Source organism: Python bivittatus, unplaced genomic scaffold (genome assembly GCF_059951505.1).
Source record: "Python bivittatus isolate LINGU-HERP-01145 unplaced genomic scaffold, Pbiv_v1 ctg000480_np1212, whole genome shotgun sequence".
NCBI classification, from domain to species: Eukaryota; Metazoa; Chordata; class Lepidosauria; order Squamata; family Pythonidae; genus Python; species Python bivittatus.
This window is the reverse complement of record NW_028277075.1, coordinates 104836076-104849552: the sequence shown is the minus strand read 5'-3', so window position 1 is coordinate 104849552 and position 13477 is coordinate 104836076. Positions and strand designations below refer to the sequence as shown.

Here is a 13477-nt window from a genome sequence, read left to right as displayed (position 1 = left end):
AGTTGCTGTTATTCACCCTCACTTCTCTATTTATGCAACCTAAATAAAGTATTTATTACCATCCATAGGTGAAGCTCTTAATATTCATGCCAGAGTAGAAAATCTAAGGTCTACAGGTCAGATTCTGTCCCCAAAGTAGAGAGGAATCTTCATCGTGCATAAGCTGTTGGAAAACATTGTGTAGGAGATGAGGCTAGGTGTGGTTGGAACCAACAACTCAGTTCCCTTTTTCTCTCTCTTTCTGCCACCTCCTTTCTTTTTATTTAACCAATAAAATAAATAATTTTATTTTAGCAATGTGCTGCTAAAGGAGGGCTACTTTGTTCTTGACAGAAGTCTGTTAACAAGCAGAATTTGTTTTCAAATTAGGTCAAGTGCCACTTGAAGTTCTAGCGCTGTACGTTATCCACTCCTGCTGAACCACTTTCAGTCCACAAAGCTCACTTGATAGCAACATGATTATGAGAGGGTGGACAGGGAGTAGGGCAGAAGAGAACAATGGACTAACAATTTTACATTTGTTTTACTGCAAGTTCAGAAGTTTTGACTATTCCTTTGGAGAAATGTAGCCAAACTTTACTTAGACTTTACTAGATTAGTGGAAACAATTCAGCTTCAGAGTATATTTTATGCAGGTTATTGCTTTTTCTTATTGTAATTGATTAACTGTAATTTGGGGTGTGAATATAACATTAAACTCTGATTAAATTATAATCACAGGGTTATACATACATAATATGATGCATGTATAACCCAGATCACTGTGATTCCATTTTCATATTATACTAAGACACATCATATTAAGCCAAAATGATGCCCCCTTCTAACTCCAACCAGTAACTCAGGCAGAAAGAGAGAGTTTTCTGCTACTTGAATCTTTTTGGAGTGGAGAGGTCAACAACTGAACCTAGGATCTACTGCATGTATCACATATGCTTTACTGGTAACTTGTAGTCCTTCTAATCTAGAACAAGTACCTTTTTGTTTTGATTGGAAGCCCATTGAATCAGAGTAGTATCACAGTTTTTAAATTAAAAACAGGAATGGGGGAGATTCAGTGTCTGTGGAAAGTTAAAAATTGACAGAAGAAAAGTAGGAAAAAAAGAGGGAATAATGGGAACAGTCACATTAGTCGTGTTAAGCTTAAAGTAGAATCCAGCTTGCTTACTAGTGTGGTCCTTCTTTTTTCTTTTTAATAGAAATTCATTGTGATGAAGGGGAAGATCCTAATTATGGCAGGTGAAAAATGGTATAGACCAGAGATTCCCAAACTTCCTTGGTTCATATCCCCCTATGCGCCGGAGCACCCAGGAGTGCCACAATAAACCCACTAACAATTTTATTAAGTAGTAAATATCACACAGTGTCCCTGTGAGTTCAATGGGGTACCCTGGGGTGCTGCAGCACAGTTTGGGAACTGCAGATATAGACCCTAGCTGACTTTCTTTTTTCCTATCCTACCAGTTTTTCAAAAGAAAAACTTCCACCCTGTTGAAAAGTGTAATGCACAAATTCACCTATTTAGAATCAACTTGTTCTGGATTAACTGATATTTTTAGGAGGTTGCAGGACTGGTCTATGGAGGTTTCCACAGCAGCCAGTATTCCTAATGTGTTTTGGTTTTTTTTAATTGAGTTTCACCCACTTTCTATGTTTGCCCTAGTCTTCACAGGGTGTTTTTTGGTGTGAATATTGTAGTAGAAACATTTGAAGCCATGTTCATCACATTTACTGAAACAGAAACGAACAAATTATTTGTGTCTTCAACCCTTTTCCTATCATTCTTACTTCTCACAGGACTAAGATCAAGCAGGATCAATCAAGAGTGCACCTCTGGTGCTTTTAAACAAGGCAGATCATCATGTGTCACCTCTTTTGAACAGGTTGTCTTAGCAAATCTACATGTTCACTGTTGAATAAAACTTGACTGGCATGCATGCTAATCAGTTAACAGTATCTGCCACCTTCATCCATTGCAAATCAGTAGAAACATGTACAAATTGATCTAGTATTTGAGTCATGTGACTCACATTACAGCATGATCAATGCCCAATATTCACCATGTCTGACTAATGTTACATAACATTTTAATGCATGATCTATGGATCCACTTTATCTTGGATTATAAATTTTTGAGGCGTCGGGTTTAATAGAAATTGTGATTTTAAGAAAATCATTGAAAAAAAATTGATTTTGTCCAATGGTTTTCTGCATAGGAAGTAAACCACTGAACATAACCCAATTGAATATGATAATGTTACAATTATAATGTGATATTTAGTTTTCTAGTATGTTCAGTGGGGTTTTAAGGGCAGCAAATATAAAATAGAAATCCAGCCTTAGTTATAATGATTTTTTGTTTAGCCTTAGGGTAGAAAACAATAGATTATATATAGATTTTGATGGTATGAATTAGTTAAAAGATTTTGTCCTTAAACCACTCAAAGTGTTAAATTTAGAACTTGATCGCTACATATATAGGCGACTGTGCCCTACTTTCTTCTGAGAAAACAATTAGAACAGGTTTTTCTATAACTATCACTAACTATAACTATAACTATAACTACTAGTAGGAAAATCCACCCTGAAATGTACATGAGGTAATTCCATCTTGAATCATAACTTGAGTGTTTTTATACCAAGAGAGAAAGAAGATGTGAATTCTCTAAATTTAATTAGAATCATGGGTGCATAACTGATAATCTGTAGGCGTAGCCTCAGATAGCCCCCCAGCTTCTGCTGGCAAATTTTATAGTGTCACAGAGGCACTACGTCCTGCACATCTATTTTTTCTACCATCAGTGCAGCCCTCCCTTTCACTTTCCCCACGCTTTCCTTTCTCCTTGCGCTCCCGGCTTCTCCACAGTCCCCAACCCCCTGCCTTTGTGCTTCCCTTAGTTTTTCTGCTACAGCAAGAAACTTGTGCAAAAGATGGAGAATAAGTTTTCACATTTCTTGTGGAACCATGGATTTCTTCCTTCTCCTCTAGCTCTTTGCCTCTTTTTGCTGGCCTTAACCCTGTAGCATAACAAGCTCTACATTGGCATCAATGCTAACAGTAGCTAACAGTTAACTCCATTTCATAGTATTTTCATGTTGAGAAATTGGATTCTCAGATTGCTGTGGTTCAAGAAACAGAGCCACAGTACCTCACTGTTACTACTCCCCACAACAAGAAGTGGCCTGGCTCCTGGCAAGCTTGCAGCCATGGCTTTCTTTCTCCACTGAGCAGGGAAATTATTATAATTGATGACCTGCTGGGGGTGATATAAGCTGCCATAGTCTACCACAAATCTCTTGAATGTCTGACCCAGGGATGGAAGGCCCCAAGATGTAATGTGCAGGGTACCATACACAATTTAAAGGGAGAAAGGCAGGGCCTAGGGAGGAGCTGACCCAGTGAATGTTAAGGCGGGGGAAGAATATCATGCGAAGGGGAAAGAAGAGGCTGGGGTGGGAAAGGTTGAAAAGGGGAAGGGGGAAATGAGAGTTTCATCAGTCTGAAACTCTGTGGCACCAAAACAGTTTTAAGTCCCTGATGTGGTTTTATTATTGACGTTTGGCCTTGTCCCAAAAAGTATGTGCCTGGTCACAAGTAGCCACATCTTGCCAATCCAAACAAGGCAGAAAGTGTTGCTTTTCTGTTCCAAAGTTTTCATTCTCTCTCCCTCTCTCCCTCTCTCTCTCTCACACACACACACACGCACAAAGACTATCTGTTTATTTATTAGATTTGTATCCCACTTTTCATTCAGGGGCTCAAGGCATAGGGCTCCTTCCTACCATTTTTCCCCAAAGGATAAACCTTGTGAAGTAGGTACGAAAGGTGAGAAAGATGGATTGGCCCCAATAAGCCTCTGTGGCAAAGGATGGGATTCAATCTGAGTCTCCCCACTCCTGGTCCAGCAATACCTTAAACATTATATCACACTTCCTCTACACCACACTCCCATCTGGCCTCTCAAGGTAATAAAAGGATCCAACAGATCTAAGGCCATGTCTTAGTGGATGTGTATTCTCTGAACTTTCTGTGGATGAAGTAGGGACATAGGTACAGGACTACCACCACCGCTATCCACACATGCAGATTCAGAGCTCTTCTCAAAAGTTCTGCCAAAGAACTGAGAAAGGTGACTAAGGATGAAGGACAAAGGAGAAGGTGGGGATAGCTATTTATTATACAATAATTAAAAATAATCTGAATTTATCTACATACTTAAAAGTTTTCTATTACCTTTGTTTTATAATCCAGTTCAGAATGAATATGTCCAGTCATTGTTACTGCATTTGGTAAGAAAAATGTCCACACTAGAATGATGAAAGCAAAAACATAATTATAGTTCAGTCCAGAATAACCAGGAATGTGATATATGATTATTTTTAACGTAGACATAATCCTTATTGTGAGTGCTTCACAATCCTTATATTGCCTGTTCTCTCAGTAACCATGCAGGTAAATCATTTGTGTAACAGGCAAGGAACTGAATACAAGTGTTGTGCCTCTGGCAGTTTATCTTGCAGTTTTTCAGCTCTTTGTTCATCTGAAGGGAAAAGCAGTACGGTTTCCTCAGAAAGTATTAAATAATATGTATTCCTGTCTAGCTGCAGAGGAGGGATTGTTGTAATGAATCATTCAGGAAAAAACTGGTGGTGATGACCAAGCTGGCCTCCCCATTGTCTCCCCACTTCCATCCACAAGCACCCCTTTTGGCTTTTGGAATTAACAGCACCATAGTTCCTTTTGCCTTGTTCAGATAACCAACTGAGCCTTTCTCCAAGTGTTGGGAGATTTCTCATAGCATTCCTCCCCAACCAAGATGGGAGAAAGTGTTCCTATGACACCATTTGTCCTGGCCATCAGTGATCAGGACAAGTGTTGGCAAGAGTTCAGAGAACCCAAGGCTTCTGCAGCCTTGCCAGCATTGTGCAATAGAAGTTAAAACTCCAGTGGTTCTCATTAGAAGAGTGCAGACAGAGGATTTTGACATCTAGTCTGTGGTTTGTTTCACCCAGGTAATGTAGAAAGACAGGTTCAAGGAAGAGAATGTAGCAAGATGGTACAGTGGCTTTCCTTTCCTTGTGAAATATGAATGCATGGGTTGGATAATGCAACCCAGTGATGCTGTGGCAGATAAACAGCCATATGTTATAAATAAATACTTCGCTTTTCATTCATTTTGCACTTGTGGACTTCCTTTAAAAAAGAGGGAACTGAATGAAAAACAAAATATTTATTTATAAATGTATTTTTATTTTAAAGGATTAGATCTGTATCTTTCAAATTTAAAAAAAGGAAATTGGATTGCAGCAATAGTGGTGTGAGTGATCCTATATTGTTTTAAATATGCTTTCATCATTCCTTACATTCATCCAGCTATGTAGCGCTGATCTCATTTCTGATGTTATACTCTACGGTAATAACATTACAACAGATTGGAAAATGCCATTACCAAAACTACTTGCTTTATTTTGGAAACTCATATATGTCTATTGTTTATCCAGTTTATATCAGTTCTGGCCTTGCCCAGAACAGTGCATTAAATCACATTACATATATGATCATGTTTTCAAGATCAGTAGACATCAAATCAGTATAATCAAAATTTGATTTTATTTTTCCCAGTCACATTCTGGATATCCACAAGGATCTGTATATGTACCAAAATAACAAATAGTTTTAAAATGTGCAGAAATCAACACATATGTGCTTCAGCAAGAAAGAATGCAAAACAAAGGCTGTTGGAATGAAATTTGCTTCTTTCACTGTAGAAATTTCAGAAACTAGCTTTATGTTGGCTTGGCTGTATTGAGAAAAACAATTTATCATCTGTGATCCTTGTTCAGTATTTTAGCACTGTGTTTTTCCTAACTCAGCTGAATTTCACTTCAGAACATTTCAGTGATGAGAAGCAGCATTACAATATGTAAGTGCACATATAGTAGGCAGGACATCTCATTTTTATCACCAACTTTGCTCAGGTTTCTGCACTGTGTCGTATATTAAACTGAAAGGTCCATCAGTTCTTAGGAGCAGCTTGGATAGGGGGAGGCTTCAGCAGATATAAAATACGGTATATATCAGGAAGAGCTGAATGTAAATCCAAACCATTGACTGAGACAAAACTGTTTTTGAAAAGGAATTGTGACTGACAGAGTAGCAGAAGAATGGAATATTTACTGATGGCTATAACATAACTTTCTCCAGATTGACACCAACACTTTTTTTTAGGTTTCTTACCATCTTCATGAAAAAAAACAGGAAAATGTTAAGTATCATGTAAAAGTATTGATGCAAAATGCTGAGCTATAAAAAGTAATGTATATGAGCAAATATATATGTTCCTAGGTATTTTTCCCCTGGAAAACTATTATCACACAGGATATATCATGGGTAGGCAGAAGGTGACTTGAGACCTACTGTTAGATATCTGGATACTTTTCAATAGGTCACCAAGAATTTCTTTCTGAGCTTTAATTGTTCAATTGAAATATTTAGTGACTGCCTCATTTAGTGACTGCCTCATTTAATGACCATTCACAGTTACAATGGAGATGAAAAAGTAACCTTATGACCAGTCTTCACATTTATGACCTTCGCAGGTCTGTAAAACAAAAGAAAGCTGAAGTAAGATTGTAAGCACTGTTGCAGTTTCACTTAATGACCGCTTTGTTTAACAACTGAGTCATCGGTCCAATTGTGGTCGCTAAATAAGGACTACTTGTAACTAAACATTTCTTACTTCATTTTCCTCAGTTAGGTTACTGGAAAGGAATCTTTGAAGGGAATCCCAGTGTAGCTTTCTATGTGGAAGGCCTGAGGAGCTTGGGTATAATCCCATTCACAATTTTCTGAAATTTACACAGTACTAATTCTTAGCATATGGCTGCTTGCCTGATTCATTATTTTGCATTTGGCTCTTCTTGACTCATATTAGGACCTCTAGTGAACAAAGTAGGTCTCCTTAAGTTTGAAATCCACTTATCCCTGAAAAATATCACAATTGCATGCATAATTTGCTTCTATTCAGAATAAGTATTATTTTCTTTAAAATGCCGTGTGGGATTTTATTTGCAGAAATCAAGCCTTTCCAGCTCCACTGAAGGTAGCACAATTATTTTGGCAAGTGTTGGAGAGGAAGAAACTGATGCTGTAGCAAAAGGCCCACCACAACCAAAGTCTTGTTTTACCGAAGGTATGTACCAACTTTATTGTGGTGATTGTGTGTAGAATAACACTGGATTTATTTTGGCAGGTTTGCAAATTACTGCCTTTTCAGCCCTTGCTTTCGCCCAGAATGTACTTTGTTAATCTATATGATACCACCAGGAATTCTGATATATCAACAATTGATAAATTGTTTATCAAAAAACAATCGATATCTGTCTTTCTACTGCTGTGCCATGATTTATCTTTTCTGGCTAGTAACCTTTAGGTCATATGTTATTATGGAATCAATTTCTTGGCCTCTGAAGAAAAAAAAATGCAAGTTTAGAAAAGACTGTGAAACTTCAAGCCCACTTGTAATGTGACTGACAGTAATTTTTGGAATTAGAAAATGAGAATTAGGTTGTAGACTTTACCTCAGAGAGTTTCTCACTTGCCAGAACATGGATAGTAACTTGCTGCTTTTAGACTGCAAAGAAAGAAGCTTCCTGTGGACTCATTTTCTTCATGTAATTAAGCAGGATGGAAAAAGATTGTAGAGGTGTTTTAGTCGGTGGGGGAAAAAAGTAGAAAAAGTACAAAAGGCTGCCTTAGAAATATATTTAGTTGCGTCTTTGTGACTGTCCCTTTAAACTGGATAAGAAAGAAATACCCAAACTCTGAAGAGGTAGTAGTAACAATGACAGTAAGAGTGAGGAGGGTTTTCTCTTAAAGTGAAAGCACCAGGCAACTTACAAATAATCTGATGAGGTCCAGGTGGTCATTCATAATGGAAGTCCGGGGCTGATGTAATATCTGGTTTTCTCAGATGCCCCCATCTCCCAAAGGACTCAGCTGCAAACCAGCCATCCGCAATTTGTTTTAAGAAAATCCATGGTTTGTTTCAGGCTTATTTATGGATCTTTCCTCTGGCTTCTCAACCACAAGAATCCTCCAAATGCTTTCCAGAAATCCTAGGTTTATCTCCCCCAGGTCATGCAGATACTGTGGTCTCCCTTTGGCAGATCTTACACTGAACCTCAGACTCACGCTCTCCTCCTCCTATTAAAACTGAAAGAGATGGGAAGGTGAAAGTTTATAGCCATTGAATAAAATAGCAGGAAGGCAAGGTTCTTGCTATGTTTGAATAAGCCACTGCCCTTAATTGTTCACCCAGGGCATGTTTCTAGAAGCTAAAAGCACAAGGGTCAAGGGTGGGGCTTAGATTGCTTTTATTGCGGACATAAGAAGCCCTAATAATGAAGAGTCTAGCTGCTGCAGAGTCAAGCTCTCTGTTTACAACCCCAAAGCTTAAATCTTACATCTCTCCCTCCCTTACATAGTAATGAACTTCTCGTTGCTCATTTCTTAGCCATGGATGTGGAAGGCACCTGCACTATGTTTTGGTAACCATCTTGTCTAGTCTCAGGCTTCTGGCCTTGCCAGCTTCAGCCTTCACACTGTTATTTGTGAAAATACATGCCATACATTTATTCCTGAGTTGGAGTCCTGTCAGTTAACAGGAACACACTTTCCATGTGCATTACTTCTGGATCCAAACTGCAGCTTGGGGTTTCTATAAAGGCTTTGTTTTATCATAGATAATTGTTATTTTTTAGGACTGTTAAGTTTGTTTGTTTAATGCAAATATTCTGGTTTCTAGGTTGTGTACGGAGATTCAAATGTTGTCAGGTCAATATAGATTCTGGGAAGGGCAAATGTTGGTGGAACCTTCGCAAAACTTGCTTTAAGATAGTGGAACACAATTGGTTTGAAACCTTCATTGTCTTCATGATCCTCCTCAGCAGTGGTGCTTTGGTAAGTTGAATGTATCCCATATCACCTGGAAACAGTCCTGGATAACCAATCAGCTTGCTTGTGCTATAACAGCGTTCCAAATTACTTCACACGTATATGTTTCCAAGTTCTATTACTTGTGAAATTAAGTAAGTAGACTGACTGGAGGGGCACCCTTGATATTTATATAAATGAAATTGGGTACATGGCCACTAAGAAGAGAGATTTTCTGTGGTGACACTCTGGTTATGGAGAAACTTGCCTGGTAGTATCAAGTGGTCCCTTCCTCATCAAATGGAAGATTTCATTTAATTTATTCAATATATACACATATTAAATTACATGATAGTGATACATGTTTCAGAAGTTCTTCCCTTGTAGCCTCGTTATTTCTCATTTATTTTGCCTTGCTTCATTTAGTAATCCAAACAATTATTTGTTAATAATAGTTGGCTGAGGATAACTGTTCTGGCCATAATATTCTAGCTTCTGTTCAATTATTCCATTATCAGTTCAAATAGATTATTTCAGGAAGCTCATTGAGATACTAATTAATATTTTAAACATTTATAAATGCAAGGGATAAGACTCTTAACACTGTTCAATTCTGAGCATATGAAATGGTTGCTAAAGTCCTTTGCTGTGGTGCATTGAACACAAAATGTGAAATATGATTAGTTTGACATCTATGGGGATTTTGTGGAGTTTCATATATACGGGGTATCCGTAAGAGTTGCTATATATGGGCTCAAAATCTGGACAACCACCAGATGGCAATAAAGAGGCTCAGAAGACTCTGGCTCTTGATCACTATTTCCCATCTCTTTGGATATCTCCAGCACATATATAATAACCATTTATATAATGTGGTCCTTTAGGCTCTCATGATAGGCCAATCCCTCTATTTCTTTCCAGTGCCAGGTTTGCAGGTACTTAGTCACATGTCTGTCCCCTTCAGTTTCTGTATCATAAACTCCCCTGTGTACAAATTTAAAATTGAAGTTCTCTGACCATTTGCAGATGTGCTTTGTGAGGCCATGCCTAGCTGCCTCTTCAGTGTTCTTTATGTTAACAAAACCAGGTAGACCTGCAATAATTTAGGAGCCAGTCAACTTCAAAACCATTTCTGGTGCAGGATTTTCAACCATGTCTAAGGAGGCGCCAGATGACCCCCAGAACTAGACAGAAGGAGCAGCAGCCTTCTCATAAAAACCAAAACCCATTTCTGCCATGACAGCTGTGGTGCTGGGGAAAGCACCTATGGAGATATCTGCAGCCATTCCTGCTGCCATATATTTGGGCTTCTCTCTCAGGGCCTTTGCTAAGCAAGATGTCTATGTATTTTTGAGGTGGAACTAAGCAGTGGAAACACTTTCTCATTCCAGATGCCACCTGGCTATTGCCATCTGGTTGGGAGAAGAAGATGGTGATTCTGATACTGGAAGGGGATCTTTCTGCATAGAAGTAGATTTGCTATTTAGCCAAATTTAGCATAGCTGGCTCCACATTTTATTGGGCAGGGTTTATGTATGTGTGTGTGTGTGTGTATATGTATATGTACGTATGTATGTACGAGGGGGGATCCAAAAAAACCCAGAATTATCTTCTGGAGGGTGGGTCCCTTGTAGTATGGGCTTCCTCTGCTAGGTGAGTGTTCTAGGAACCCACCTGCATCAGGGTACCAGCTGGATTGTTGTGAGAGGCTGCGTTCGGCTTCAGTGAGTTTTTTTTTTAGAGACTCTTTCAAGGTGTTTGCCTATTTTGTGATGGGTGATTTGTGCCTCACTTGCTCATGCCTGAACAAAGAGACAATCGCTTGACTGTGTGCTGTGCTTTGAAGGAGCAGTTAGAGGCCGATTTTGATTTTTTTTCGAAAGTCATAACCGGAGATGAATCTTGGTGCTACGCCTATGACCCCGAAACGAAACAGCAATCTGGCTGACGGAAAACTGCCACATCCCCACGACCCAAAAAAGCACAAGTGAAGTCAAACGTGAAAACAATGATCATCTGTTTCTTTGATGTGAGAGGGATTGTGCACTCAGAATTTGTTCCTCTGGGTGAAACGGTCAACCAGAGTTTTTATCTGGAAGTTTTGAGAAGGTTGTGTCATGATTTGCGGAAGAAACGTCCCCAGTTGTAGCAAACAGGTGACTGGTTCTTCCATCATGACAACGCACCTGCACACACCGCGCTGAGTGTTCAGCAGTTTTTGACCAAAAACAGCATGACCCTTGTGCCCCACCCTTCCTATTCACCCGATCTCGCCCCGTGCGACTTTTTCTTGTTTCCCCGGCTGAAAAAAATTCCTCAAAGGGAAACGTTTTGCCGATGCGGAGGAGGTAAAACAAAAAATGACAGAAGCACTAAAAGGCATCAAAATCGACAAGTTCAAAACCTGTTTTGAGCAGTGGAAAAAATGTCTCAATAGGTGTATTGCAGGGGTCGGGAACCTTTTTGTCTGAGAGAGCCATGAATGCCACATATTTTAAAATGTAATTCCGTGAGAGCCGTACAATATGTTTAAAACTAAATACAAGTAAATGTGTGCATTTTATGTAAGACCAACACTTTTAAAGTACAATAAGTCTCTGAATTCTTTTTAATAACGTTGTTATGCTGTTGCTAACCAATGATGAATAAAGTACTTCTTACCATTAATGCGACTTCTGGTGCTGCATGGTTTTGCTGATGGCTTTGTAGTCTGGTTGATACGTGGTGAGGTTAAGCTTCATGCAGGCGTTGAGACTTCCATCCGTTAAACGTGATCGTAGGTTGGTCTTAATGTTCTTTAGATGTGAGAAAGACTGCTCACATGCATACGTAGAGCCAAACATTGTCAGTACAGCAATACTCACACGATGCAGTGTGTGGTATGTGACGGGAAGCGCGTTCCAAGTTTTGACAATCAGCTGGTCCGCGGGTTGAAGTTTTTTCATTTCTCCCCACTTGTGTTTGCTCGCCAACTCTGCTTCCTGTCGTGCAAGTCTTTCCAAATCTTCATTCAGTGACTTGAACTTATTCACCCACATGTCTGAGGCCTTCAGGTCAGCAGCTTGTAGCTCAAAATCTCTGACGGAGTCACTGGGGATGTACCTCAGGTCGGCGCTGTCCACTGCACACTCGTGTGGATGGGTGATGAACTTAAAAAGACGAGTGCGCTCACGAAATTCTCCAAAGCACGCTTTGAATGACTGCAGGAGATTAGATGTGAAGCCCGCTAGCTGCTGAAGATCAAGATGTTGAGCAGGGTCACTTGCTGTACATGCATCTTTAAACTCTCCCAGTTTTTCAAAGTGTAGTAAACGACTTGTTTCAATGTTGGCGATGAAGACTTCTAGCTTGTTTTCAAATGCAAACACTGCTTGTTGAAGGGATAAGACTGTATTTCCAACGCCTTGCATTTTCACATTGAGCTGGTTCAGATGTTCAGTCATGTCCACGAGATAGTAGAACTTCAGGAGCCACTCAGTGTTAGCTAACTCAGGATGCTCGACGTTTTTCATTTCAAGAAAAGTTCGGATTTCGCTCAGACAAGCTGCGAAACGGCTGAGCACCTTCCCTCTTGACAACCAACGCACATTGCTGTGCAGAAGCAGACCAGGATAATTATTCCCAACTTCATCCAGCAGTGTTTTAAACTGGCGATCATTTAAAGCTCAGGCAACAATAAAGTTGACCACCTGAATGACCAGCGACATCACCTCACCAAGCTGCTTGCCACACATCTGAGCACAAAGCGCCTCCTGATGTAGGATGCAGTGAAACTTCGGATGGGTCTCTTTTCATGTTCACGAAGAAGCGCTACGAATCCTCTGTTTTTCCCCACCATGCATGGAGTACCATCAGTACACACCAAAATAAGTTTATCCATCGGTAGATTTTGTTCTTTAGCAAACTCAGTGAAAGACGAATAAATCCTCCCCTCTTGTTGTCCCTTTCATAGGGAAAACAGCAAGACTTTCCTCACGTAGTGTGTCACCGACAGCATACCTTGCAATCACGCTGAACTGGGATAAATGGCTTACGTCTGTTGACTCATCCAAAGCGAAAGAAAAGAATGGTGCTGCATTTATGTCCTTCACTTGTGTTGCCTCAATTTGATTTGCCATCATGATGGTACGATTGTGAACAGTTCTTGCCGACAGAGGCATGTCTTTTATTCGTTTGATTATCTTGTCTTTATCCGAAAAGTCGTCAAAAAGTTCATTGGCAACATCAAGCATGAATGTTTTGGCATACTCCCCATCTGTGAATGGCTTTCCGTTTCTCACAATTGCTAAAGCACCAGCAAAGCTAGCAGAATTCCAGTCACCTTGTTGGGTCCAAATACGGAGTTGCTGCTGACTAGCTTGCACTCTGCACAGTAGCTCTTGACGTGCTTTCTTCCTGCTGTCCCCCGCAGGATATTTCGATGCAAATGTAGTATGGCATGTGTCGAAGTGCCGCTTTATATTTGACCGTTTCATCGATGCAATTTTATCATTGCATATTAGACACACTGCAGAACCTGCTCTCTCCACAAAGGCAAATTCC

General features: G+C 39.7%; 1 protein-coding gene and 1 long non-coding RNA gene across 5 annotated transcripts in view; one reads left to right on the top strand and one right to left on the bottom strand.

Moving 5' to 3' along the window:
* Window positions 1–8232, bottom strand: part of LOC112541587 (uncharacterized) — a 35719-nt gene extending 27487 nt beyond the window's left edge. Inside the window, exons 1-2 of one of the 2 annotated variants that reach the window (XR_003085581.2) lie at window positions 7582–8232; window positions 4235–4308 (exon numbers count right to left, since the gene is read on the bottom strand). This is a non-coding gene — a long non-coding RNA (uncharacterized LOC112541587). The remainder of the gene's footprint in view (window positions 1–4234; window positions 4309–7581) is intronic. The other variant, XR_003085582.2, reaches the window with a different exon arrangement.
* LOC103056496 (sodium channel protein type 2 subunit alpha-like) overlaps window positions 1–13477 on the top strand; it is a 57077-nt gene that overhangs the window by 26490 nt on the left and 17110 nt on the right. For all 3 annotated transcript variants that reach the window (XM_088146694.1, XM_088146695.1, XM_088146693.1), the window contains 2 exons: window positions 7076–7193; window positions 8808–8962. In XM_088146694.1, the coding sequence (XP_088002820.1) occupies window positions 7076–7193; window positions 8808–8962 (273 nt within the window). The remainder of the gene's footprint in view (window positions 1–7075; window positions 7194–8807; window positions 8963–13477) is intronic.